The 27,579-nt window shown below is 44.5% G+C and overlaps 1 protein-coding gene across 8 annotated transcripts in view; it reads left to right on the forward strand.

Annotated features, from left to right (window-relative positions):
- Positions 1-1,690: 1,690 nt before the first annotated feature.
- DGKD (diacylglycerol kinase delta) overlaps positions 1,691-27,579 on the forward strand; it is a 60,227-nt gene continuing 34,338 nt past the window's right edge. Inside the window, exons 1-3 of one of the 8 annotated variants that reach the window (XM_065639619.1) lie at positions 1,691-1,834; positions 17,243-17,353; positions 18,046-18,126. In XM_065639619.1, coding sequence (XP_065495691.1) covers positions 17,261-17,353; positions 18,046-18,126 — 174 coding nt within the window. In that variant the 5' untranslated portion in view covers positions 1,691-1,834; positions 17,243-17,260. The other 7 variants (XM_065639622.1, XM_065639623.1, XM_065639621.1 and 4 more) reach the window with 7 other exon arrangements.

Consider the following 27,579-nt stretch of genomic DNA (forward strand, 5'->3'; position numbering starts at 1 on the left):
GGGGCTTTGCTGTACAGAAACCCTGTGGCCATTTGCAGGTGTTTGTGGTCAGTGTAATTTCTGTGTGATTTCAGCCTTGGGTCTGGGGGAGGGTTGGGCATTTGCACCTGGATTTCTGGGAGGGTTTTTCTAAGGATTGCCCTGGTATTTTTAATTGCTAACTTTTCGGTGGCTTAAGAACACACTGATACAGTGAGACTGAGCAAATTGCTGGTCTCAGAGAACCGGTATGCAGGAAATCCTTTAAAGATGCTGAGAGGGGGAGAGGGGACAGTGCGTGACAACCTTCCAGTCTTGCTTCAAAGTGCGGCTTCTTCCGCAGAGGGTTTCCTTCAGTGTTCCTGGCTACTGCACCTGTAAATATGGGACTAGCAAACTTAGAGGCCTGATTACTTTTTTATTTACTTTTTTTTTCCTTCTCATATGTCAACCTGGTGAGGCGCCTCTGTCGCTGCCCGACTTTCCTCTCAAATTCATCTGTGGTGATGACTTCTGTAAGCAAACTGTATAACAAAATGACAGTGTGCTCTGCTGAGCAATGGTTATTAAATCTGTTCTTTTGCCTGGGCTCAGGAGAGCACTTCCAGTCTTTGACCTAGTTTAGCCCATGCTGGATGTTTGCTTATTTGCTGGTTCCTTCAGCTCCTTGTCTTGCAGGCCAGGCTGGACTTTTATTCTTCTGCCCTTCAGTCAACAGATGCTGAGCTCTGTCAGCAGAAAAGAGGTCTCTAGCTGGAGCTGTTTGCCTTTTATCTTTTTTTTTTTTTTTTTTTTGGTTCTGATGTTATGTTGATCTTCCACCAAGTCAGACCTGTACCCTGCTACTCCTATTTACGGGTGGGGGAGAGCGATCCAATTTCCTGACGCGGTGCCTTTGACGTGGTGGGGCTCCGTTTACAGAAAGCCCACCAGCTCCGGGAGAGGGATGTGCTCTAGTAGCGATAGCATCTCCCAAACTCCTGCTTTTGAATGCAGCTTTTATCAAATACACGGCCTCTGTGCTTTAGCTGTGTGCTGGTGAGGCTGGTTTAGTGACAAACGCTTTCCCCTTGTACATCTGCATGGAAGCCCAGCTGAAACGCTCCACGCTGTCCCATGGCTGGAGATAATGGGGCACTAGAGAAACAAGCGCTTCAGGGCTGAGCTCCCTCCTGCTCGGGGAGCCCAGGAGCAGGGGATGGCGTGGGGGCAGGAGCGTTTCTGTGCTGGAACGTGCAGCGGTTTTTGGCAGCGGGAGGCGGCTGCGGTGCTGGGGAGCAGCAAGCCCTGGTGCGATGTGCAAGATGGAGCAGGTGCAAAACACCTTTTTGTGCAGGAGGTTGGTGCGGCAGGTCCTACCTGGGGGAGGAGGATTTACCCTCAACATTTTATTAAATTTAGTGCAACTGTGGGAGTGCTGGAAGCAACCACAAGAATCGGGACCGAGATTCAAGCTTTTGTGCTCGCCTCATCAGCAGGTTCTCTGGCTCCGAGCAGGCGGGGGGTGCTCGGCCCCGGTGTGCGCGGGGCCGGTTCGGCGGGGCCGGGCGGGGCCTCAGCGCTTCCCGCCTCGCCGCTTCCCCGCCCACCGGCGCGCTGCAGCCAGCAGGGGGCGCCGCAGCGGCGGGGCGCGCGGCTGCAGAGCGCGGCGCGCGGCGGGAGGGGGCGCCGGCCGCGCCGCCCCGCACCGTGCAGCATGGCGGCGGCGGGTGCCGTGCAGCCCCAGGCCGGGGCGGTCGCCGCCGCCGCCAGCGCCGCGGCGGAGGAATCGTCGGACAGCGAGCCGGAGCAGGAGCCGGGCTCCCCGCAGAAACTCATCCGCAAAGTCTCTACGTCCGGGCAAATCCGGCAGAAGGTGCGTGCGGCGGGCGGGGGCCGCGGGCAGGGCCTCGGGCTCCGGCAGCGCTGCGGCCGGTTCTGCCTCCGCGTCTCCCTCAGCGCCGCCGCCGCCGCCGCCTCCCGCCCGGCACGGCCTGCGCTGCCGCCGCGGAGAGCGCCCGCCGTTTGCCCCAGCCCGCCCCTCTGGGAGTTCCCAAAGACCCCCCCAAACCTCCCTCGGGGGCCTCCAGGGCCCCCCCCCCGGCCCCCCTCAGGGAGCAGCCGGCCATTCCCCCCGCACACACACACCCCGCTGCTCAGGGACTTGCTGGGCACGCGCCCCCCAACCGCCTCAGAGACCTGCTCGCGCTCCCTCACACACCCCGCTCCTCGGGGACTTGCCGGCCACCCCAAACCGTCCCTGAGGGACTTGCCGGTGATCCCCCCGCAAAACCGCCCCTCCGGGGGATCCCCCCAGCTTGCCCCTGACGGACCCGCCGGCGGCCTCCCCAAACGGCCCCTCCGAACTCGGCCATTTGCGCGCCCCCCGCCCCTCAGGGACGCGCTAGAGATTGCCCCCCCCGATAAACCACCCCTCAGGGACGTGCCGGCGACCCCCGAAGCGCCCCTCAGACCTGCTGACAACACCCCGCAACAGGGGACTTGGAAACACCTAAAGGCTCTTCAGGGAGCCCCATAACAAACTGTTTCCCCAGTGCCTGTCAACAGCTGCCCCCTAAATGCCCTTCAGGGTCTGCCAGCGACCCCCTAACTGCTCCGAGGGGCTCCTGGAATTGCACTCAGCCACTTAGCAGGTACCCAAACTACCTCTCTGAAGCCATGTAGGAACCTCCCCAGTGCCCTCCTTCAGACCTGCCAGGGAGCCTCTCTACCCTAAAGGTGATCAATGTGCCCAGCAGGACCCTGTCTTAACTCTTTCTTTCCTTACTCTCTCCTTGTAATGTTTCCTTGGAGTCATGGAAGTAAGATTTGCACTCCTGCCCTCTCAGCACTCCTCCCTATTACCTGATATATATATATACCTGCATCTTCCTTTTTCTCCCCATATCAGAGTTGCTGGGGGCTCCCTCCTCACCTCCCTGTGCTTTCACTGTGGGCCCCTGCACAGCCGTATCCCCCAGACATATTGTGGCCCCCCCCCCATCACTTTCCTAAATCTCCTTCCTGTGGCCCTGTTGGACCTGGCAAAAGTCATTGTCTCCTATTCAGAGCTGTGTGCTCTGAAAGGTGCAGCCCCTGCCGTTACTCCTACAGTCAGTGTATGTGTCAATCACCATTTTCCCATCCTTTTCATGGCTGCATCCCGGTTTTCCCCATCTTGTACTGTGCTAGTTCTCCTTTCTGTAGCCATGCAGTGATGTTTAGCCTCCTGTCTGGGCAAACAGTGATCTTATGGCTGGTTAGTCTTTGTTCCCAGCTTTTTCTGCCCTGCTTTGCCTCAGGTAACATTCGTTTCCAACCTGATTCCCTTGGCGCAGTCGGATTTTACCCGTGTGTGGCTTGGTCTGGAACAATAATGCTGTTTTTATGGGCAGTAACAGTATTCTGCAACTACAACTGTAGCTTGTCTGTATTGTTAGTGTAAGAGAAGATGTGAAGATTTCCTTCAGCCTTAGGCTAGGAACCACCCATAGGGAGTTGCCCTCTTCTGTACTATTTTTACTATAGTGGCATGATTTTTCTTGGTAGCCATTGAAGTCCTGTATAACTTTTGGATTGGTGTGTGATATGTTTCTGCTTAGAAATACCAGATTAGTTATTCTCCTGACATCACCTTCCTGATGTCTCTGAAGCACAGGCAAGCTCAGTTGCTGTGTGGATGCAGGAGGCTTGCTCAGTGCTGATGCTGCTAGCTCGATGTTGCTTATCTTGTATTCATAGCAAAGGAGAGTCAATGTCTCTGCATGGTGCAGTACCTGAAGCATTATTCGTAGAGATTTTTTTTCTGCTGGCTAGTTCGCCCTGCTTTCAAATGCATAACGTATCATTATTCTGCTGCTCATTGTTGTTTTGCTGCGTTAGTCCCTGTTCTGAAAAGTCCCGTGACAAAGTATGGTCATATGTGAGGACCTTGCGCTCGCTTCATTACGCATCGCGGGGCTGCTTCCTCTGTCTGCTGAGTGCTGCTGACACTGTCACTCACTTCTTGAGGCACTGAGGGTCTGGGCTGCGTGAGTGAGATGGTGCTTTTGGCCGCAAGAGGAAATGGCGGAGCCCTCTAAATGGGTTGATGTTCAGTGTCTCAAGCAGATCCCAGCCATGCTGTAGCACCAGGTGACCTGATTTCGCCTGTTGATCTTCTGTGAAAAAAATAAACCTTTGGAGATCTTTTCCCACACACAGGGTGCTGAATATAAGAAATTTGTCTTGCAGGAGATCGGATAAACCTTGTGATTTCTTAATACTACTTGTGGCAGGAGTGAGAAGGCAGGTAGGATGCCATAGTCTGAGTTAAATATCTACATGGTAGTGTCTGTGATAAGAGCTTTGACTTTGTGACAGTGACTTTTTCAGTGCTGGACTGGGAACTCTTGCTCACAGCAGGGTGTTAGAGGTGCTAAGGTAAAAGGTGCGTTGGATTTTACTTTTGTTTGAATATAGCAGAATGTGTCCCCTGTCCCTACTTAATCATTTGCCCTGTTTTACATCACTTCCTGCGTCAGCGTGGCTGAAAAAAGCCTAAACCAGCCACTTGTACTAAGTGAACATAAACATGTTAAGAACAAGGATTATAAACAGATATTGTCTACAGCTGTTAAGCCTCCTGTGTGTTAATTTGCAGAAGACCTTCAACTAAACAGTGTCAAATTTTCCAAGTGAGCCCAGGTATTATGATATCAAGGATTGATTTGTTCTGTTGCTTGTTGATGTCTTTTTGTTTCATCATCATCTTTTCCGCGTGCTGCTGCATGTGTACTTTTTCCTTGCCCTGAGGGCAAGGAGCAAAGACAACTTTGTGAGTAATCATAGTTCTGATGAGATTTTGAGGAGCTTTCTTCCTCTGTAAAGACAGACCTAATTCTGCATTTGTCTATTGAATGAGAGAGTGCAGGCTACTGTAAGCTGTAGAAGCTGTTGGACAGGTCCATCAGAGTGACAGTAAGGGATGCAGGCAGACTTTTACTGTGCCCTGAGGATATAAGTCTCTTTAACCACATCTTTTGCTGTAGTTAGCTCAAGACCATGTCTGTGAGTACAGTTAAATCAACACAGAAGCTTACAGTTATCATAGCTTGAGTGCAAACCTGCTGTAACCATGGAGTTCCTCTGAATTTGCTTGTTTGTCACAGTCACACTTTGAAGATATGTTTTCCTTCCTCTGGGCCTGTCATCTGTTTTCCCAAGAAACACTGTGAAATAAAGCTGCTTGCTCACAAGACCATAAAACTTCAGTGAACTTGTTTCTGAGCCCGCAGGTTGCCCAGCTGCATTTGACTGAAATATGTTGGTGTGGTAGTACTGGGGGGCAAATAGAACCGCTGGATGTATAGGTACTGTGACTTTGACATGGAGCGTCTAAAGGCAAACCATAGGTAACATCTGTCCAGCTGAAAAATTTGTCCCTTGTGAAGATACAGGGCAAGGGAAGGAGGAGTGGAAAACAAAGAGTTTGGAAAGTGAAGTTCTATGTTTTAAAGTAGTTATTAGTTTTCAACTAGAAATAATTTTTGAGGAAGCGAAGGAGGTATAAGAGAAGTATGTTTCACAGTCTCTTAATGATTATTGTTGTGGGGAAAGAAAAATCCCTCATGTGATCAGGTATAGCTGGTACTGTAGCTGTTGTCTCACCTGGCAAATACGTAGAGGCTGCATGGAGTGCTCGATCAGCCATTTTGAGACCTGTCGGACTTGTACCAGCATTGGGCTTCATAGTACACTGCTTTGAGCCCCTCTCCTGGACTCAGGCTGGTATTGATGCAGCTAGAGAAACTTGGTCAACTGAGATAAAGGATTTCTGAGGAGGGGAATTAGGAAAGAGATGAAATAAAATAAGAGAAGGATGATGTGTGTGAGGAGAGGCAACAGTGGGAGCCTTGCTCCCACCTTCCAAATAGTGTTGAGGACTCAGCTGGAATCAGCTGAAGTGATAATGTCATCTCAGTTGTCACCTGGCTTGGATGAAGACATGTTAATATCTTGGGAGATGAGGGAGTGAAATGGAGGAGCACTGCACCTTCTATGGGCTCTGCCAGTAAAGCAGCTTCTTCCTTTGCACTTGACCTTTTATTGCAAGAGGCACATAGTAAACCTCAGAAAGCAGGAAAGTGGATGAATCGCCCATCTTCTCATTTCGTTCACCAGTTAGGTGTGATTTCCAGCGTGCTGACTTTGGTATGTTGAGATCTTGGTTTGTTTACCAGACAGGATTTGAGCAGCGTCCTTGGGTGGCATCAGGAGGACTTCTTGTTTAGACTAATTCAGTCTAACTTCTGTTTACTTTTATGAGGATTTTCTCTGTAATATTTGAGTTCTTATAACCATTTATCATCGCCTTCAACTTTTTAAGACAATTTTGCAGTATATATTTCAATGGAGTTGCAAACAGAGCAAGCAGCTCTCCAAACTTTCTGCGATATTGGAAGCTGTCTAGCTCCAGTAGCAAAGAGGCACCAGGTTAATTTATACTATGAAAAGCAGGAGAAATTAACTGGTACCAAGCTTTGTGATGCGATGGATAGACTTTGTTCTGTATCTGAACCAGCGAGTTTCCGATTTGTGTGCTGTGTAGCAGTCTGTGGTGTAGATAACTTATGCACTATGGGAGGTTGTGATTCTCTTTCAGATTAGTAGCTTTGAGGTCTGGGAGCCACCCTGAAGCATACAGGCAAAAAAACCCAGGAGGAAGCAACATGTTTCTCCTCGCTTTGGTGCAGGTTTCCAGAGCAGACTAAACTGAGTTCTCCAACATGTGGTAGTCAGTGTGAGCAACTGAAGAAAGCTTGTTTTGTTTCATCTTGTATTGCCTAATAGATAAAATGTGCTTTTTGTAGGTAAAGAAGTGTTATTTTTATTTTTGGAGGACAAATGTTCTAAGGTTTTCTCAGATGGGATTACAGTGAGGAAACCAAGCAGTTTATTAGTTTGATACAAAGACTGAAAGAAGTATTAGATAAGGAGCAACGCATTGCAGTAAAGAGACAATGTAAAAGAAATGTGCAACATATGAGGAGGGAATTTTCAGGAACTTATGGCTTAATTCTTGTTCTGTCTGTGGCATCTTCCACTAAAACATATTAAAATGCCTATCTGGTTTTGTTATGCTGCCTTCTAACAGGGTGTCTAAAAGAAGACATTTTAGGAACTTCACGTGTTGTGAATTGTAGTGGCTTGTGCTTTAGTCCAAGTAGAAACTGGGAACTCATCACTTCAAAAGAGAGGTAATTGTTGCAAAAGAGAAATTCTTGTGATTGAATTGAAACTGAACATCTCAAGCACGGGTTTTAAGGACATGAATTTTCTTGGATTAACACCACAAATGGAGTAGTTCCTTCTCTGACCACTAAGGAAAAAGGTGGAAATTTAGGTCACAGTACATGCCTGTAAGAATGTTTCTGTCCCCTAGTTCAAGCTACATTATGTTTTGCGTGCTCTTCAGGCTCATCCATTCTGACAAAATTTAGGAAGCCTCCCAGCACTGTGTTACCACTGGTGTACTGTAAGTTTGCCTCGCTGCTGGAGGGTTTTGGATGCTATGTGAAAGAAACAGCTGTTACTTCCTTTAAAAAACAAACCAAAACAAACCAAAAAAACAACAAACCACCAAAACAAAGCACAAAGCCACACACGCTTGTAGCTTTTCTCATTCCTTCTAACTATAGTTCAGGTTCCAGTAACTAAAGAGCTAACATTAAACTTTTGCATGTTTTGAGAACAAGGATTTACTTAGACCACATAGCCAAAATGTACATCGCCAGGCTGGTAATTGGTCTCTCAAATAAGAGACAAAATAAAATTGGTATTAAAGGATTTCTTTTGTTTTATAAAATAAAATAAAAACAGTCAGATATTTCCCCCTACCCAAAACCTATTGTTACCAAAAAAAAAAAAAAAAAAAAAAAATCATTGATACTTTACTTTTTTGTTAATGCATTGTAAAGGAAAACCATAAATGAAAACTGTAAAATGTCTGTTGCCAGATGACCTGATTAGAAAATTCAGTATGCCATGTAAGGCACTGCATAACTTTACTTGCTTTAATTAGAAATCCAATGTGATTCTTTCTAAAATAGCAGATATACCTGCATACTTAAGAGAAAGCAGAGGTGAAGAGAGAAAGAGGTTTTTGAATTCCCTATTTCCTTGAAAGCTTATGGTTTACACAAGATGGTGTCACAGCAACATCAGAAATTTCAGGGCAAAATAACGTCCAAGTGAAAAGCATCTTCCTCTTAGAATATGTTTTTTCAAGGTTTCAAATGCACAAACCACTATTTAAAGGATTTTTTATTAACTCTCTGCTTAAACCATTTGTTCCCTGCTTTTTCCCCACTAAGTGGTTATTGCTTCTTGTTTCACTAAGGATTTATGTGTCTTTTAAAGAAAGAAGATGCTTCTGTTTGATTCTGCAGCCCTGCAGGACAGTTATCCAGGGACAGCTCAGCTTTAGGCAGGCAAATCGCTGAGGCAGCAGCGGTGATCCACATCAGGTGACGTCTTCCGTGGACCTTTCTCACGCGCTTTTTATATAAAACACTCTGGGAAGCAGTAAGCTCCGCAGAACCAGCCCTATGCTTCCACAGGGTACAGCGCTCACTGTCTGCTCTCCCTGGGCCATGCCTGAGCAGTAACGGAGTTACACAGAGATCCAAAGCCTGCTGCCCTCCTTTCATCCAGAGAGGAAAAAACACGGCTTGCCTGGCTAAAAGATTATACTGCTGAGTTAGGTAATTGATTAATGCGTGATTACTCCATTTGGGTTTTAGAGGGAATATCTTTATTTCCTCACAGTCTCATTGCTAAGTTGGAAAGTTTTACATCTGATAGGTATTCTGGTGTTGTGATTTGCTTTTTTTGAAAAAGGAAACGCTGTCTCGCTTACATAATGCTTACATCGAGCGCATTGCATTCGAGTCTTGCAAGTTTTAATAGATTTAACCATGTAATATTCTAGCGAGGAGAGGTGATACCACCTCAGTTTCCCACGTGGGAAAGATAGAAGTGTGGCTGATAAAATAGGGAGGGTGTGTTGCCTGGTTTTCAAACTGCTCTCTGCTGAGGCAGGTCAGAGCACTCTTTTACAACATGAAGATCTATCAGTAAGATTTTATTAAAAATCAGTATTCTGGGAGCTCACGCCAGCTCCTTCTGTTCTGTTTGGCTGAAAGTTAACAAAACGGTGTTCCCAGGGCTGTGCTAATCTTCCTTGTTGTTACTGGTGCCGATCGAGATGTCTTGGCATGGTCAAAGGTATTTGCAGGACGTTAAAACAGGGAAAATGGAAAAACAAATTAAAAACTTTGGAGTATCTTTAAGAACTATGTTAAATGGATGAGGAAAAAAAAACTTTAAAGCATAGGTTGTTTAATACATAAATATGGAAAATCTGATAATGGCAATTGTTACAGATGAGATAAAAATAATTCTAAGATACCTTAAGTATTAATTAAATGGCCAAAGGCCAAAAGCTGCTTTCTGCTCTCAACAGTGGAATACCAGTTGGAGTAAAAGGATCAGGATTTGGCCCTACATCTACCAGCCACTACCAAATAAGGCTCCTTGCAGAATTCAGTAGCAGAGCTGATGGGAATCCAGACACAGTGGGAGGAAGCTGCGTCGTTCTCTCAGCCTCCTCAACAAAAGGGCAAAGGATTCAGTTTTCTTCCTCAAGGTATAACTTTCGCTTTCCCATGTCCTGAAGTTCTCGTACCAGTACTTTCTGCTGGCTTTTCCTTCCTACTTGGCCAAGATCTCCATGACATTTAGCAGTATGGGAAGGATGGGGTGGTTATGATTGCGAGGATGAGATCCGCAGCTGTATTCTGGATGTGCTTTCCCTTACGTTCGCTGTTCTTGCAATAGCACCGATCGCGCCTTCCCAACCTGACACTCTCATATCAAATGGCCCTGACGTGCCGCTATGGTAAGTGCCTGGGTCATTCTACCTGCTGCTGAAGTGGATGGGTGGGCTTAGCTGGGCAACAGTGCTTTTTGATAACAACTTGGCTCTCTCTAAGTGAATAGAGTGTTATTTAAGCTCTAGTGACACAGGCTGTAGCGAAAGAGGGTTTCACGTTCAACGCTGTGATTTGCAGCAAGGTTATATTACTGCGTTTCAGCAGCAGGATGCTGCGCTTCCAAGTTAATATGGAGGATTCTGTGGTGCTGATATGTAGCTGTGGGACAGGGATATCTCAGAGCTGAAGGTTTCACAGCAGGTAATGTGTTTTGACATTTTTTTAATGTATGGGGAAAATGCCTTAAGGAAGGGATGTAGTTGTGTATGCGTAATTTAAGATGGTAAAAAAAATAACACCATGTTTTTCATGTTTGTCCTTAAATGGATTAAAGTTCATGCGTAATTAGTACCCTTTAAAATTTTGTTCCATTCCAAAGTTTTCAGGTAGCTTTGGTTATCTCCGTGGATGAACCTGAGCCCTTATCTTCCAGCTTTCTTACAGTTTGCTGGGATGACTTGAGCTTCGTGCTCAATTCTTGTGATAAATGTGTTTGGGAAGGATGCCTGGAGCCTATGGGAAGCATATTGAGGGCTTAAACAGTTAGCGTGCCAGGAGTTGTCCAGCTACTAACTCATCCTGAATCAGAGTGTACTGGTGTGTTTTTCATTCTCTCTTCTAAGTAGCTGACCAGAGTATTAATCTATTTTAAGTACTTTGCTTGCAGCTCTCTAACCAAGCTCATTTTACCAGGGAGCTGTGTGACGATATGCTGGTATGTTCCATTTCCTTTCCCATATTCATGCAACCTTTCTGCGTGCTTTCAGGTTTGTTTTTTCTTGTTAATTTATCCACTTGAGGCCTAAGAGTGCTTGTTCCTTTTAGAAGAGAATCATTCACAATAATATCAGCTGAACGTGGTATTGAAAAGAAGCTGGTTCAACGACCTGTTCCCTGTTTACTGGCTGCACCACTAACTAATGAAGAATGAAGTGTTTATCTGTGCCAAGGCAGATTCTAATTCAAGCGGTTCCAGTAGTTTATTTGATACAAACTCCTGTTTTTCACTGCTGGTCCGGAGAATAAGCTTGCATTTCCTGTTTCGGTGGTATCTCAGCTACAGATTGCTGCATGCTGCTCTGAATTCTGCTTGTTTCAGTCATTGCAGAGAGGCTGTACCAAGAGCTGTCGGCTTAGCTCGCCCCTGGGCTCTCACTGGGCATGCAGAGTCCAGCTAATTCAGCAGAGCTGGAGGGTTAGAAAAGAGGGAGGGCTGGGAGGATGGTTGTTAGGGGAGATTTTGCAGGCTTTCCCATGTGGTTGTATAGAGGTCTGTGCTGTAACCTGACATGGGTGCTTCCCGGTTTATAAAGCATAGGTTATTAAAACAGAGTGGTATTAAACAATGTACACTAAAAGCCTAGACAGTACCTCCTTCCTCTGTGGAGAGCTCGGCTTCTGTTTCTGGATCGTTGACTCACAGACCTAGCTTCTATTTTGACATTTGATTCCTGTGGCTGACCTCTGATTTTCTTTTATTTTTCCCATCTTCTGGAGTCCTTTTGTTGCAGTGAGTTCACATAATGTTTTGTCCTTCTGATAGCAGTGGAAGAAATCTTAATGCAATTTTCACTTTTGCGAGAGCCAAATAAATGCATTTAATGTAGAATTCCCAAAAGGACTATACAGCGTGTAAATTCCTTGTGCTCCCATATAGATCTGTACAGCTCTCTGTGTCCCATAGTTAGAACTGCTCTACTAATCCAGATTTCCTCCCTCCAGGCTTCCTGGAGTTAATTTCCAGGGTGTGACCACTGTCTGGTGGAAGGATGTTGCTCTCGGATTAGCTTGTTAACCCCCAGCCTTTTGACCTTTTCTGTCTTATTCTGCGGGGTGGGTTAGATTTATTCCTGTAGTTTCTTTGTTACTGTATTTCATTTGATTTCTAAATAATTATTAGTTCTGTATGTGTGACCACAAAGAGCTTTTATGGAACCAGCTACTAAAACTGTTCTAGCTACAGCAAGGTACAGCACTCCAGATCTGTATGTGCCCTAGCATGGCAAGACAATCTTACCATGTTTAAGTGGCTGCAGATCTACACCCATCTTTTTTGCCACGGCTTACCTGAAATCAGTGACTAGGTGAGGTTGCTTGGTCCCTGGGGATCAGCTGCCTGTAAAATTCCTTAGTAAGCATATATAAAGATAGCCTGTCGGTTCCACATACGCTTTTTCATTTTGTTTTTTTGTTCTCTGTGCATTTGGTGCTTGCTTTAGTCAGTTATGTCGTTTGGCTTCAGTACGCTGCTCAAAGTTTTATAGTACATACAAATAAAAACAGTCTGTGCTCTGAAGTTTTTACATTCTGAAGACACATGGAAAACAGAGAAATGCAGATGCTGAGGACTTTGGTATTTGGGATTCTTTAGTTGCTGTTGAGATAGTTTTGAATTATTTTGCTTTTACCTTGTATGAAGTTTTTTCTGCATTGGAAAGAAGTACTAGTGGAGCAAAATCCTTGTTTCAGATATGCTGCACTGAATAATTGCCCCTAAGAATATGTCATGATCTCAGCTGTAAAATAGGTTGTATTGTTCTTCCTCTGTCTATATCGAACACAATTTGGAGCCTCCCTGTGCCAAAGGACACTTGCCAGCCTGACAGCTGGGTACGCTTGATAGTTGCCTTCAGTCTGGCTGGTAGGCTCTGGTTTTCCAGATTAGGAAATCAGTTTTATCAAGGACCCTACTTCCAAATGGGGCAAGAGGCTTAAGCTTCAGGAAAAGATGGCTACCCCTGTGCTTGACGTAGTGAGCAGTACTATGTGAAGGAGAACAAGGGATGCAATCTGAAAGTAGCTGAAATCTGGCATGATCGTTCTTAACTTTTTACTAGAATCATTCATGTTATCAGTATAGAAAACATTTAAACTGTGTAGGCTGGCTCTGATCTCCTGATGTGGGTTGCTGGATACAGAGATACCTCAGACAAGTAATGCTGCAAAAAATATGACTGTATCTTGTTGGTTTTGTGAATGACTATGGTTAATCATTTGGCTTCTTGTTCTTATGAGGTGAGACCGTGTGAAGGGGAAGCACCAAGGCACAAGGCTCTATTTTAAGTCCTTAATTTAAGTCCTCTGAGTTGTTTGAATTGTTTGAAACTGTTCCCATTGAGGTTAGTGGCAAAACTTTTCTTTCGTCAGTTCAGGATTAGGCCTAAACCCCGTACTCGTTTTGACAGAAGAAATCTGAGAACGTATTATTTCTCTTCCTAAATGTCAAGTTTTAAAAGGGGATGAGTTGGGGGGAGGGTTGCGTATTGCTCGCTGTGAACTGAATTTTTTTCTGCAGGAAGTCGCTTTTCTTCAAGGCCAAACATAAATAGTGAAATGCTAGAAATTTCCTAGGCCCTGCCTTTCAGCTGTCTAATCGTGTTTGCAGAGACACTTAAGACTCTCTGCTAAGAGCAGTGTTGCTTTATGTTGTCAGTTGTTCAGTAACCTTTATTATACTGTCTTGTAATATGATAAAAGGGGGTCGCTGTTGAAACTAGTAGCACATCATTTTAGGCTTGACCCAAGAAGATACTTCATTTTTTCGCAGTGTTGTAGCCCATGGAGTGCTGTGCCACAGGACACCACACTGGAGAGAAGCTCAGCTGGATAGAAAGCAGTCTGGATAGTTCCATCACAAACAATTTTTATATTTATCCTTGATAGAATGCGTGTAATCAAACCTCATGATGTTTTTCACGGCAGTAGCTTTTCTCATAGGATCCAATATACGACACTAAAAATAGATTTACCTCCCTTTCTTTTTATGAGAGAAGTGATTTCACTTTTGTCTTGATCAATTACATGGCTAGTAATCTGATCAGAGTAGATCTTCAATTAAAAAAGCTACAGAGAAGCTGATGAGCAGAAATAACTGTTCAGCTCCCCTCCCTTTTATTTCATTTGGTATCACTTTGTTGTCAGGTCCTTTCCCCAGCTAGTTTTCTTCAGCTGCATTCCACTGCAAGTAGCAAGTCCTTTGGCTGTAAAATTAAAATAGAGGAGGAGAAAGGCAGCAATGTCTGAATCATTTTATAAAGTCATCTTGATCTTATCTGCAGCCCTTTCCGCCCAAACCCACCAAACTCTTTTCTGAGCTGTTCTATAAATAGAAGAGCCGCTCTCGTGCAGAGATGGGCAGCTCTGAACCAGAGGCTTGTTTTCTTTCTCTGAGCAGAGCGTGCACGCGAGAGCTCGCTTCTCACTGGCCTTTCATGTCTGAGTTATGTAGCTGTGAGGTTTTCTATAGATAGAGGCTGGCAAATGACACAAACTGCTAGTTAGGGAGGGGCAAGGTGACCTCTGGGATTGTTGCCTTTTGGTTTTTTTTTTAAAAAAAAAGGGTTCTGTTTAAAAGAGGAATGGAGGAATGCACATCTTGTGCAGCGGTGAGTGAGCCCTGCCGAGGTGAGGGGAGCCGAGCGTGGCAGGCGGGAGCCGTGGGAGCCGAGGGAAGGCAGAGACAATGTTTTGCTGTGAGTTACTGTTCTGCTGGGCTGGGCAGGAGGTTGAGCGGCCAGAATTGCCGCTGAGCGAGCTGGGGGAGCGCGGGGCTCTGGCTGAGCCCGCTTTAGGCATATCTGTGAATGAGCATAGCAACAGAGCTCCGAAATCTCCTCCTGCAAGTTGCTATTTTTTGGCCAGGCTCTTGGCTGACTTGATATCTCCAGGCTTTGCATCCTGGGAGTCTTCCCCAGGATTTCAAATTTTTCTCTGTCTTCGGTTTAGGGCTTTGCAGAGTTCAGTAGCTATTTTCTCTGTCTCATTTTTTAATTATATGTGGTTTTGTCCAAGGAATGCAAAAGATCACTCCAAGTTTCTGTCTTAATCTGGAAAATCTCTTGCCACTTTCCCACTTTCTTCCCTGTAGAAAGTGAACTGCAGAAATGTGTGATTTCTTTAGCATGGTAATTTAGGTGCTGTTGCTTTACGTTTCTCTTTCATACTCAGATGCTGAAGGTTAAATTACTCATGAAATAGACACACATATATATGTATTCTAGCAGGGCTCCACGGAGTTGGGTAGTGCTGTTTGTTCCCCCTTGGCAGATGGAGACACGCAGAGTGAAAATTGCCTTACTGGGATCTCGTAAAAAGTAGGTGGCAGAGTAGGAGCCTGCAAGCACCTTTCCTGGTTCCACGCGAGTGCCTTCAGCTCTGGGCTCACCTTTGGGGCCACTTCAGCAAGGGATACTGCTGGGTCAGTCTTTGAACTCCATTTTCTTTTACACTGAAGCTTCAGATTAAGATCATGGCTGAGTTTCAGATTTTTTCCATAGCGCCAGCTCTGAGTTAGTTTAAAGTCTTGTTTCTGGGTATCACTATACTGTGTTTAACTTCCGGACCCTAAAGCCGCTCCCAGATGCCTTATGGCTTCTTAAAGTGTATTTCTACTGCTGTGTCCCTGCTGTGACTTGTGGAAAATGGGTGCTAAGATGTCTCAGAGCTGTGGGGAGCTGATGTGGGAGATGGCCATTTTTTTATATGAAATTAGTCTTTGATTTTGCATTTTCATTATCTCTCTGCATTCTGCTGGAAATACCGTGGTGTTTGGGGATGCCTGGAAAAGCTCTTTTAGAGTAGACGGGAGCTTACAGCTTTTTATTTTTCCGGCGTGGTGGAGGAAGGTATATAGTGACTCCTGTGGCCGGCAGCTCTTTTCCAGATTTGGGGTTGTGTGGTAGCCTGCACCTCCCTAGCCAGTTTGTGAGCAGAGGCATCACCATGGTGGTCCAGGCCCTGCGATCTCTCGGGCCAGTTTGAGGATGGCTCAATCCAGCAAGAGAGAGGCCTGTAGTGTCAGACGGGTGTTTCTTCTTATAGTCAGCATTTTTTTCCAAGGGCTTTTTGAGGAGACTTTGAGCTTGGCAAGGGCTAGTGTGTGTGGAAAGTATTAAAATCTGCAGCTGTTTCAAAAAGGAAAGACCCACATTAGAAATATATATAGCATTTTAAAAGCAAGTTTAATGCCCTGGAAAGGATTTCTAAAACGAACTAAACCCTGTGGATCAGTAAGAGTATTTATTTTGTGCTCTGTAGTAGCCTGACAGTGTACCTTTAACACTGTTCATAAATTAATTGATAGTCATCGGGTGACCTGACTCTGTTACAAGCCTGAGTTACACTGAGACCACTGGTATGTTAAAGCTGTGTCATTTTCCTGGCATCAAGATACAGAATAACCTGTCTTACAAGATTGTCAGACCATTTGTTTCCTGTGTTTTAACTGTGTGTTTATCACATTGTGCTCTCAGCAAGGAGTGGGTTCCTGGGGGCTGTTTCTTGGGGTGAGAAGTAGGTTTCTCATGGTACTGAAACATGACGTAGCACTGTTTGCAGCGCCTGGGCAATACCTTCAGTCAGTAATTTGGGGCTGAACCCTCAGCTCTGACTTTTCTACTTTTTGTCTTTCTAAGCTGCATTTTTTGAGATTATTTTCATGTATCTGTTGGTATTTGAAAGCTGTCCTCAGTGAAGGAATCGAATGTATTTGACAAAGTTGAATGAAGTGCGTGTGGATTAAATACATACCCCTATGTATGCACAGTATGTGAGTGAGCATATGTGACTGTGTATGCTGGTATGTCGATCTACTTATAAAGCAGTTAAAGGAAAAAAAAAGGCAGTGTGCGTAGACAGTTTTGGCACTGCAGCCCTGGGAAATGGCAGCCAGCCAGAGAGTACTGAGGCAGGGCCAAGACTATCTGAAGAATACCAAATGCTCAAGTTGGATGTAGCTGCTTCTTCACTCCAGTTTCACTCTTCACCCTGTGGGCCTGCAGCTTGCCAGCTCTGTCCTAGGTAGATGCTGATAATTTTGCAAGGCAAAACTGGAGATAGGGGCAGATATACTGTGGTGTGTATGTGCTTGTCATCTAATGCCAATTAAATGAAACTCACAATTATCCACGACTGAAATCTGACCTCAGTGAGTTTAACTGTTGCACTCCCTGAGTCGTTGTTAGACTTCGAAATGCTCATTCAGTCATAAGTTATTTACCTTTTTTGGTATCATGATAGCACTGGAGACGAGGATAAAACCACAGCCCAGTGTGGATTATGTGTTGTGACAGTTTAATCTTGTTAAATTTGCTCACTTATATTGAATGAATTTGTTAAGCACTTCCAGCAGAGGGCACTAAGATTATTGATCTCAAACTCCAGTCTTTTTTGGTATGGGTATATAGTGGGAGAGCATAAAATATGCCTGTAAGTAAAATGTATGCTTCACCCCCTCCCCTCCTTGTTTTCAGACTGTCATAAAAGAGGGGATGCTGATGAAACAAACCAGCTCCTTCCAGCGCTGGAAGAGACGATATTTTAAGCTGCGAGGACGAACGCTCTACTATGCAAAAACTGCTAAGGTAAGGTCTTGACAATACATGTCAGTCCGAGGGAAGAAAGTCAGTGGTGGAGCTTTTGGAGGCAGATGGGTGTCTGTGAGAGGACAGCCCTTGCTTAGAGAAAAGAGCATGTGCTCTGAAAGCACCTGTCTTTAGGTTTTGTAGTGACCAGAGGATCCCTGTGTTTTGTCTCACACTTGGAAATCCTTGGTTTTTAAGTAAAGCATTATGTGAACCTGTGATACTGATTTTTCCACATTTTTTTCCCCCTTATTGCATTTTAGTAGGGATTGGGCTCTGAATCAATAGAAACTGAAAAACAAGGGAGAAAATATGAATGAAAAGAGGAAATCTACGAGATAAGCAAGGCTAGAATTTATCAAATCAGAGCTGCCGTGCATCTGGTTTAGTACGTTGATAGTCATCTAGATATAAATCTGTCTCCTTTTACAGAAACAAAGCCTATGTTTAAAAATAATCGCTTAATAAAAAGGAAGTCATCATGTTCACTGACTGAAGACAGGCAAGTGTGAACACCACTGTATGGAGCAAGACTTTGGAGTCGTTCATGTTGTTGGTGCTGGGCCTTTCCTTGAGATCACAAAAGGCTGTGACGGAGTGTGCTAGGCAGGCAGACAGGCACGTCCCTTTGAGTCTGCTGCATCTACATTGGATTCACTGACTCACTGGGTTTTTGAATTTTTTCTTTACAGTCCATTATTTTTGATGAGGTGGATCTGACAGATGCCAGTGTGGCAGAATCCAGCACTAAGAATGTCAACAACAGCTTCACGGTAGGATTTTTTTCATTATTTTCTATTCTTCTTGGATCTTTCCCCTACGTCGCTTCTGTGAACATGTGAACAGTCTTCACAGTGTCTTTCACTAAAAAAAAAAAGAAAAATCATAAACTTCTTTTCCTCACGGTAGTCAAAACTCATCTCCATGCACATGGGAAATTCCTTGGGTTACTATGTATAGTGCTAAAACTTTGCATTTAGGGATTTTCTTTCTGATAAGCTGGGAGAGTTTGATAGAATCCATTTACACAGAGGGACAGAAAAATTTGTTCTGCTGAGGGTGTTAGGGGTGATGTTGATGTTGATGCTGGAGACTTTGCTAAAGGAATTTATTTTTCCCTTTGGGCCTTGAAATATGTAAACTTCTTCTCTGACTTCATTTGTATGTGGCTGTATGTATGTTTATATATGCAGACTATATATAGTGGCAAGGTGAAGAGGGGAGCAATTGGGTGGAGGGAGGAAGCTGGTTCTGCAGGACGGTGACTGAGCAGTGTGCCTTGCTGTGCAGCAGTGATGACCCACCGCTTTCAATTTCTATCGAAGGAGGTTTCTGTGATGTAGTTGGAGCTTTTTGCTTTGCCTGAGCAGCTACAGGATCCACCCTATGCCCAGATGAAACCTCAGTGCTGTCTCAAAAATTTGAAAATACTTTCTATATTGATAACTGGACAAGTAGGAGGTCCGTCTGTGTCTGACAGTAAATAATTGATATCAGGTGTCAGGATGTGTGCATAGAGAGAAGGGTTGTGCAGTGATTTCAGTAGGGGATACATTTTGAGGAATGTGAAGTTATTTACCTCTTAATAAAGCATTTTCTCTTGCGTGTTGCTTCAGTTATCCCATATGTAAATAAAGACTGATTTGTCAGGTAAGCAGATGTACTGTTAGTGTTTTGCTTATTGTTATAGTTGGGAAAGATCTAATCTCCATCAGAGACAGTGGATATCAGGACAGGCGGAATTAGTGTGTTTGTTCTCTCAGATTGCCCCATCTGCGTCTGACAGTGAAGAGTTACTTCCATGACTGTGGTATCAGACTCTGCCTGTCCCTGCCTTCCCTAGGGGTTGAAAAGTATAGGATTACTTTGACACTCAAATATCAGATACAGTTTGCACTGTCTGCAGCTGATCACTGTGTCACAGAGCTCAGGTAAACTTCAGGAAAAGCATGTCTCCTCTTAATTTTTGTCTGCTCTGTCTATCACAGCTTACAGAGGGGTTCGACTATGGTTTACCATGAGCTATAAAAATACTTAGACAATCAGAAGGTTGCCAGGTCTTGCTGCTGTTTGGTCTGCCACATCACTGCCGTCAGTGCTTTGGATTCCTTGCAGTCTTGCCATTTTCTCTTGGTTTTCTCTGAGAGCTCTGTTTTCCCCATGTATCTCCCCAGCTCAATTTCTTCCTAAAAATCAGAGTTCTTTGAGGCAATTTTTTCCCTGTCTCAAATCAGTGGTCTCACTATTGTGTTTTTATCCTAAACTGGAAACGTACAACATTTGGTTTTGTATAGCAGGTATTCTGGAGTTTTAGATGTTGTGGTTTTCTTTTTGTTTCTGTGTTTTCTTCAATAGAGAACTGGTAGTTTTGTATTTATGAATGAGTGGTGTCTTTCTGAGGAAACTCATCCTCTGTCCAGGCATCTGCACTCCCTAATGGATAGAATCTGCAGGTCAGGTTGCGAATGACATTCCTAAGGTACTAACAAAGGAGGTGGGAAACAAAAACACTAAATAAACCACTTAGGAGCAATGTGGATCCAAAGCAAAGAGGTAATAAGGGGTGACCAGAGGAGAAACTGGTGAAAGGGCAGTGAGGAGCATGCGGAGGCAGCACCATGAGAGAAGAAAAACAGAGCATGGAGCTAGCAAGGTTATGTTGCATAAATAGAGGAATAGGGTTAAAAAATGTAGCTGGCAGTGAACCTTTTACATAGGACGTAAGTCTGTCAACTAATTTGTTTGCTGTCAACAGACAGGAGAGAGGGAAAAGAGAGCATTGAGACACAGACTTCTTCCTCTAGACAATAGCATGTAATGTGGGTTGCACTGTTGTTTACTTGGTTGATCTGGCATAGATTTCTTCAGTGAGTGAATCCTGTTTGCAATGGTGACAGTTTTCAGGACTGCTACCCAGAGTTAATGGATATGTGACTATAGAATGGGCTGGGAGCGTGTGCCTAGGGACATCTTTGAGATTAAGATGTTGTACAGCTCCATCCCCTGAGAGGCGTAAGGAAAAGCTTTATGTTTAAGCTTATTGTTCCTTTAAGTCAGGTAGTGTGGCTGCAGTTACTCAGCAGGAAGCCTCTGGGAACAAATACAGCAGCCCCATGCCAGGCCTCCTTTTTTTTTGCTAGTTCTCTCAGATCTCTGCCATCTCTGTCCTTCTAAGTCATAAGTCTACAGGGTAAATTCTTTTGGGATGTCTGGGCTGTAAGTGACCAGTTCTTTCCATTTATGATCCCATAGTACCTGGTGTGTAGATCTCTCACCAGTGGATTTTCCTAGGGCTGCTGTCTTTCATTGGACCTTAAAGAGGATCTGCTGTGGTACAAACTCAACGATAACCATGTTGTTCTGGTACTTCAGACCCATTTATTTCGAAGAGGGTGGTCATCTTTTTGCTTGGATTCTTGCTGTCAGCGTGTGTCCACATTTGTACTCCTTACGAAATACAGATCGGCAGAATTGGATGGGTGAGCTCAGAGCCTGACCCTGACTTCTGAGCAGAGCTTTCCCAGCTGTACCCTCAAAACCGTTTGTGATTCTCAAAAGTAGATTGGGATCACACTGTGGACATTGGGTCTTCTCAGTGAGACTTCAGCTGTTTCCATGAGCAGTTTTTTTTCTTGGATGGTGTAATTTCACAGTAACTTAATTAGTTGTTGTGCCTGTCTAATGCATTAGCCTGCAGTTGCTCCAGGAGCATTAAAACAAAATATGTGATGAGCATGAGTTCCACACTTCTAACATGGAATAGTTTTTTCTCTAGATCATGCCAGGAAGCCTGGGTTTTGGAGATACTTCTTTCAGAATAACTGCTTTACCTGTGCCATGGACCTGAACCATCCAGCATGCCCATTCTCCCGTACGAAGCCTGTAAGGTTTGGGGGGACACCAGTTACTCTGTCTGTTGCTCAGACCAACACTTTTCCACCACAGCTATCCTGAGTGTATTTGAAAGGACTTCGGGTTGTCTACTTATGCCCATTTTTGTAAATGTTCGTGTGGTGAACAAATTCTTACTCCGCAGTTTGGTGTGTTGGCTAAGGTCAGCTCTTTTCTAGAAAGTGCCAACTGAATTAAGCCTGATGTCTTCAATGCAGTTGACACAGCTGATAAGAGTGAGTCCTTATCAGTTCATTGACCTGTTCCTGCCTTGTGCAGGGTTTGTATAAAGCTAAAGAGGAAAAAAAAATCTAAAATATGTGTTCTTTAATACTAAAAAATACCACCTGTCATCAACAGGGCCTAGGAAGGACATGAGGTCTTTCCTGGTACATATATTGTGTTTCAATATGATTCTTAGATGGCGTTTTTGTGAAGATTTTTCAATTATTTGCTAGCAAGTGGTGTTGTGGACTTTCACCCTCATTCACGTAACATGGATTACAACATTCACTTCCCATCCCCTCTTATTCAGAGCTTTGAGATCCCAGAGGAGAAAGCTCCTCTCTGTGGAAGGAGATGTGGGTGGTTTGATTTCTTCTTTCTAATGCTTTAGTGGAAGTGAAGCTCAGTCAGAGCACGTTGAGCGCCAGGAGCTATGCTGTTGTGTCCCGTCTGTAGTTAAAGGCTCTTCACTGGAAGAGGTGGAGCTTGAACTTCTGAGCTCCTGTAAACCCTTTTTGTTGGGAAGTACCTCTCAGCTCAGCCGCAGACAGGAAACAGCATATTATTACAGTCAGTGCCTGCCTCTCCACTTCGCTGCCATCAGAAGGAAACTTATCCCAGCTCCTCCTTAAGCAGACAGCTAATCAAGCTTGTGGCAAGTGGAACATAGCTCAGAAAGGCTGACCGCAGAGGAGACTAATCTTATTAATTGCATGTCAAGCAATCCGTTTGGGTTTTTTCCTGAGGGAGTAGGCTGCTCTGGACACTAGCTTAGAGGAAGATTGAACGTGAAAGGTAAGAGCAGGAGTCTGAGTTTTCTGGACTGAGCACTAACAAACATGGCACCTGTGCCAGTGTAATAGATCATCAAGACATCAGGTTCTTTTGCTTCAAGTTCCTACTGTTCAGGTGTTCTCTCCCGCCTGGATTTATATAGATAAGTTCTCCAGAATCGGGGTAAAGGGGAATGTACCTGCGGTCATGTTGGAAATGCTGCACCCCTCAGTTAAGAACTGCTGTTTATTAACTGATGATTCACCCTGACCAATGTCACAGGAGAGAGGAAGTGTTCAGATTAGAGTAATACCTCTCTTTCAGAGCACTTGTATGTCTGGAGGCAACAGTGGTTGTGGTAGGTTGAGGAACAGGGAATTGCTGGTGCTCCTGAACAAGAGCATGCTGTCGTCTCTGGGAAGCAGCGTGGACGTCATTCTCCAACCCTATGAAACCCTGAGGTGTGCTACATTTTCTGTTATTATCTCTTTGTTACTAAGTGCTGACTGTGTTCAGCAGCAATGGTGCCAGTTTCTGTCTTGTGAAATTTTATGTGACTGTCTGATCTCCTTCAGACTGTATATTTTTGTCGTGTTGTCCCAGGGCTTGTTGACGCTGTGGAGAAATAGCATGAATCTTCATTTTTGGGGTAATTAACCTTTCCTAAAAACACAGGGCAAAGTGCTTGAGCTTTAACAAAAGATAAAAGGTGCTGAGGGTGCTTCCTCATGGTGAGAATATGTTGTTGATGTCTGCAAATTCATTTCACAATGAAGTGAAAATACATTTGTCTTTTCTGTGATCTTGTGTCAAGTCAAATTTTTTGCATTAGTGCTTTTAATGTGAAAGTACATCCTTTTTAGCAGAGAAGGCAGTGAAGTCTTCTCTGAAGTGTTTGGTTTTGAAAGAGTGAATAGAGCTGCTGAAGCTACATGTCAGGCAGCAAGTCTGCTGCTTGTGAGCGTAGGAGCTGAGTGTCTGTAAGGCGCTGTTGGAACAAGAGGAACCCAGATCAGAGGTTACTTGTGCTGGTTTGAAATACAAGCTTCGAGAAAGAGCATGTGACTTATTTTTATGAGGAGAGAGAATATAAGAACTTTTGTTACAAGCTCCTTGTAGAAAGTCAGACTTGGACTTGGAACTTGGGCTGCTCCTTCATACACAGCTGTGGATCGCCTTGTTAAGGTTTGGGGAAGGGCAAGATTAAAAAGAGGGTCTCGTGGAAGGCATGGTTCTTCCCCCTTCCTTTTTAAAGTCTCTTCTCTAAATTGGCTAAAATTAGAGTGCATATTTGTAAGTCAGGCTTTGCTGGGGGTTGTTGTCTCTTCCACACCCATGTGTGTACACGTTCAGGAATTGTACACTCTGCTAGTGCTCTTATTCTGTTTATATTGGCAGCTGTCAGAATTTCCTTTAGAAGCAACTGAAAAAATGAGTAGAGCCGTGAATTGCCATGTCCAGGATTGCTCGGCTGGTTTTCCCCCCTCCCTTCATTAAGTGCAGTTTGCTCCCCATTTCCTGTCAGAACCACTGCAGTTTCAAAATAGTTTGCTATTTTAGTAGTTTGTAATCCAGACTTTAGTGCAGTTTTTTCTGATTGAGAAAAGGCCCTTTGGTAAACAGACCATTCTGAGTCACTGTTAGTCAGTGAAAATAAGCATTTAAAATCCTTTCATATAAAGGATTTTTAAGACTTACTCCAGTCTCTTGCAGGAGCTGGTTATTAGTCTGCTCGCAGAAAAGAAGGAAAAATCTGGAGAAAAGCCATCTAAAAGAGGATAAATATGGAAGAAGAGTTAGGAGTCTGCAAGAAGGTGCTGCGGGTGGAGAGGTCTGGCAATTGGGACTGTATGTTACAGAATGACCCCCAAATATGGTAGGAGTTTTTAAGAAAGATGAAGCTACTGTAAGAGAAAGGGGTCAAGACTGAGCTTTATGAATTTTACTGTGAGACGGGATAGATAAGAGAGCTCGAAAGTGAAGGCGGCTGTTTGTGAAGGGCTTTTGTTTCCCTAGACGGGAAGTTTACTGCTTTGAAATTAGTGTCTGTTATTGCCCCTGTGCCCGAACAGTAAAGCTTTTGTTTGATAATCCTTTTGCTCTTTGTAACCTTCATGCTGTGTTTGGTGTTTTATCTACGTTCCCAAGCAAGGCTGCACATTCCAGCATCTCCTCTGCCATTCAGGTGAGGACGAAAAGGCAGCACAACCTGTGGCAACCAGGATATTTCAGAACATGATGGGTTTAGTTTTATATGGGAGTCACTCTAGAAGGAAAAAGACTTATTTTTATGTACATCTTTGCTGTGGTCATTTTGACAAGCAGGGAGGGGCTTGCTAATAATATTTGCAGGAATTAGGTCTTCCTGGTTGTGGTGCTTGTGATGGCTGTGGTGCTTGTGAGGTTTCACTGTTGCGATGTGTAAAACAGGACTGGTCTTTGGCTGGTGACCCAGTGTGGAAAGCTGCTGGGTTCATCATGCTGTTGAAAGCTGTTCATTTCCTTTTGTGCAATTACAGCTACCAGCCTATTTTCAACATAGCTAAGGTTAGGGGACTGTGAGGAGCTGTTAGTAACAATAAGCTGTCAGTAACAGGTCATTTTCCTACCGTGGACAAGGACTTTCATTGCTCAATCCTGTGATTTATTAGCTGCTAGCCTTGATGTGTATGAGCCCACTGAGACAGCAGCTCTACCACTGGGCAACGTTGACCTGCCCCTCTGTTCTTCATGGTTTTGCTTCCGTTTGAGTGAATAGAAAGGTTACTCTGAAATATCCTTTACCTTCCCAAATGTGCAGCTCTCTCCGAATAGTGTTGTTCTGTTTGGGAGCTCTTTTCCTGGCAGGACTGTGTCCTTTGGAAAATAGATGAAGTGATGCGTGTGTGCATCTGCTGCATGAAGTAGAGGGTGAGTGGGTGATGGAACTGTGCTAAGATGCTCTGGCACTTGGCATGGCAGCCCTGCCAGTTCCCATTTGGTGCTGCTCCATTCATGTAGCTCTCAAGTGACTAATAGGCACAAATTACCAGAATTGTCTGCGTTTCTTACCTGCTAACAGTGGCAACGACCTTCTTGCATGCTCCGGGTTTTGACAGCTATTAAGTTGTTGCAAAAGTCTTAAAATCCTCTCCTTGTCTGTGCTCCTCTTACCAGTTGCCAAGAACAGGAATGTGCCTTGTTTAGGAACAGAGTTTCCAGCAGCATGTAGGAATGTGACCCTGGTATGAGGGATGATCATTTTCCCAGGGAGCGCTCTGTCTGGTCTGCTTTCCTGCTGCAGCATTGGGGAAGATAGGGACTGGGAGAAAGCGCAGATAGAGGGTCAGCAGGAGTTGAACTTGATCTGCAGGCACAGCGTAGCGGCGATAAGTGCCAGCGCTCAGACAAGATGTAATGTGCGACCCCTTGGCAGACCAGGTGCGTATCACAAGGTGAATGAACCTAGTCATGTAAAAATGGTCCTGAAGAGACCACACCATGTGTTGTACCTGCTTTCCTATGGGACTGAGCTGTTCTAGATTTTACAGATTGAAAATTAAGATAAAACAGCCATGTGGAAGTTGGGGATAAAATACCCGATATAGTGTGAACAGAGATTTGTGCACTTAGGGCTTTGAGGAAAATCTTGTTATTGGTACTGAGGAAAAAAAGAAGAAAAAAAAAGAAAAGGCAGAATTTGGCACAACTATAAGAACATTAATGACTTGTTTTATTTGGTGGAGAGTTTCCGTAGGAGAAAGATGGTCATTTTAGCAGGAAATAAAGATCTTGAACTATATAAAAAATAAAACTGGTACATTTCTCCAGTGTCCTCTGAAAAACTTCTTTTTCTTCCCCCCTTCAGAGTAGCATCCAGGTTTTGAGGAGAGAGACTCAGCAGTGAGTTAACGGGACTGAGTTTGTGGGCAAAACTGGGTGAAAGCTGAATTGCATATCGGAAGGGGGATGTTGTCTGTAGAGTAAGGCAAGCCTCGGCCCCCCATTTGCATTTCTGCCTTCCAAGCTTTAGAGACCTGCTAAAGTCATGCTGACTTGCTGTCTAAGGCTTTGCCGGCCTGATGCTGAGCTCCAGATTGTTTCAGCAGCTGACATCAATGAGACAGGCTTTTAAGATTTTAAGTGTAAAAGACTCATTTGAGTCTGAAACTCATACTTTGATTTTCCTTCCTTCTTCATTTTTCACAGTCATCTTTTAACCTTGTGTATTTGCTAAGAAAGTAGCACTTAATCCACACTTAATCCATTTTTCCCTCTGTGAGTTCAGCAATCGTGTTTGAAACACAAAGTGACTTTGCTGGTTTGTGAATCTTATTGAGGAACACAGGCAAGGTGCTTTAAAGTACACCGGTGTGCATTTCACTACCGCTGTTGCTGGAACAGCAGCTGAAGTGGATGAAATGGCTGGGTCCCTGTTACAGTCTCACCCAGTTTTCCTTTCTGAGTTTTTGGGTTCACAGGATGCCCAGAGCTTACTCCACTATACAAAAGCAGATGTAGCAGTAAGCTGCCAGGTGGTGGACGTTTTCCCTGCCTTTGCCATATGTGGTCATGCTGAAGTTTTTGCCTGCACCAGCACTGTTCTCACAGCTATTTAATTTTTTTCTAGTTGCAGTTCCTAGGTCTTTTCAACTCCAGAAGTTCCTGCTTTCCCTCTACCCAAGTCATCAACTGTTTGGAATAGTCTGGGATCTCTTTGCGGGGTTTGTGAGTAGCACCTTTGAACATAAGACTATATTTGGACAGGATGTGAGTAAAAGGAAGCAGTCAGAATGAGCAGGTGTTCTCATACCCTCGCTTTTGGCGACTCCGAGAAATGTATCACATCAGAAAAACTATATTTAGCAAAGTTGTATGTCCCCCCCACCCCTTCTCTCCCCGCAGCATTTCTTCAGCCAGCTCCGTGATTGGGCCAGTGTGATCTTTAACTTGTTTTGCCATCTTTTGTGGTCACAAAGCTCTCCAGATCTACTCTGATAACAAACAGTCCCAACACATGTTTGGCCAGGCTGTCACTTTTGCTGAGAAGTTTCTGGGCAGCCAGAAAATGCTGAAGGAGGAAGTGAGCAGAGATGATAAAGCTGTCTTTGATAGCAGCAAGACCAGAGAATGAATTTTACGCTGTTTGGTGGAGGGAGATTGCTCAGTACAGCAAAACACCAAAGGGTGAAGTGTAGCAGATTTCCATTTAAAATTTGGTCTAATATAAGGAGTCTTTTTTGGACTGCCTTTCTGGTCCGATTATTCACAGCTGTTCATTAGGGAAGGACATCCAGGGACATCCAGTCCATTTTTAGAATGTGAAATGAGAAATTTTCTTTGGTTGGCTCTGTTGT

Source organism: Caloenas nicobarica, chromosome 8, assembly GCF_036013445.1.
Source record: "Caloenas nicobarica isolate bCalNic1 chromosome 8, bCalNic1.hap1, whole genome shotgun sequence".
Taxonomy (NCBI): Eukaryota; Metazoa; Chordata; class Aves; order Columbiformes; family Columbidae; genus Caloenas; species Caloenas nicobarica.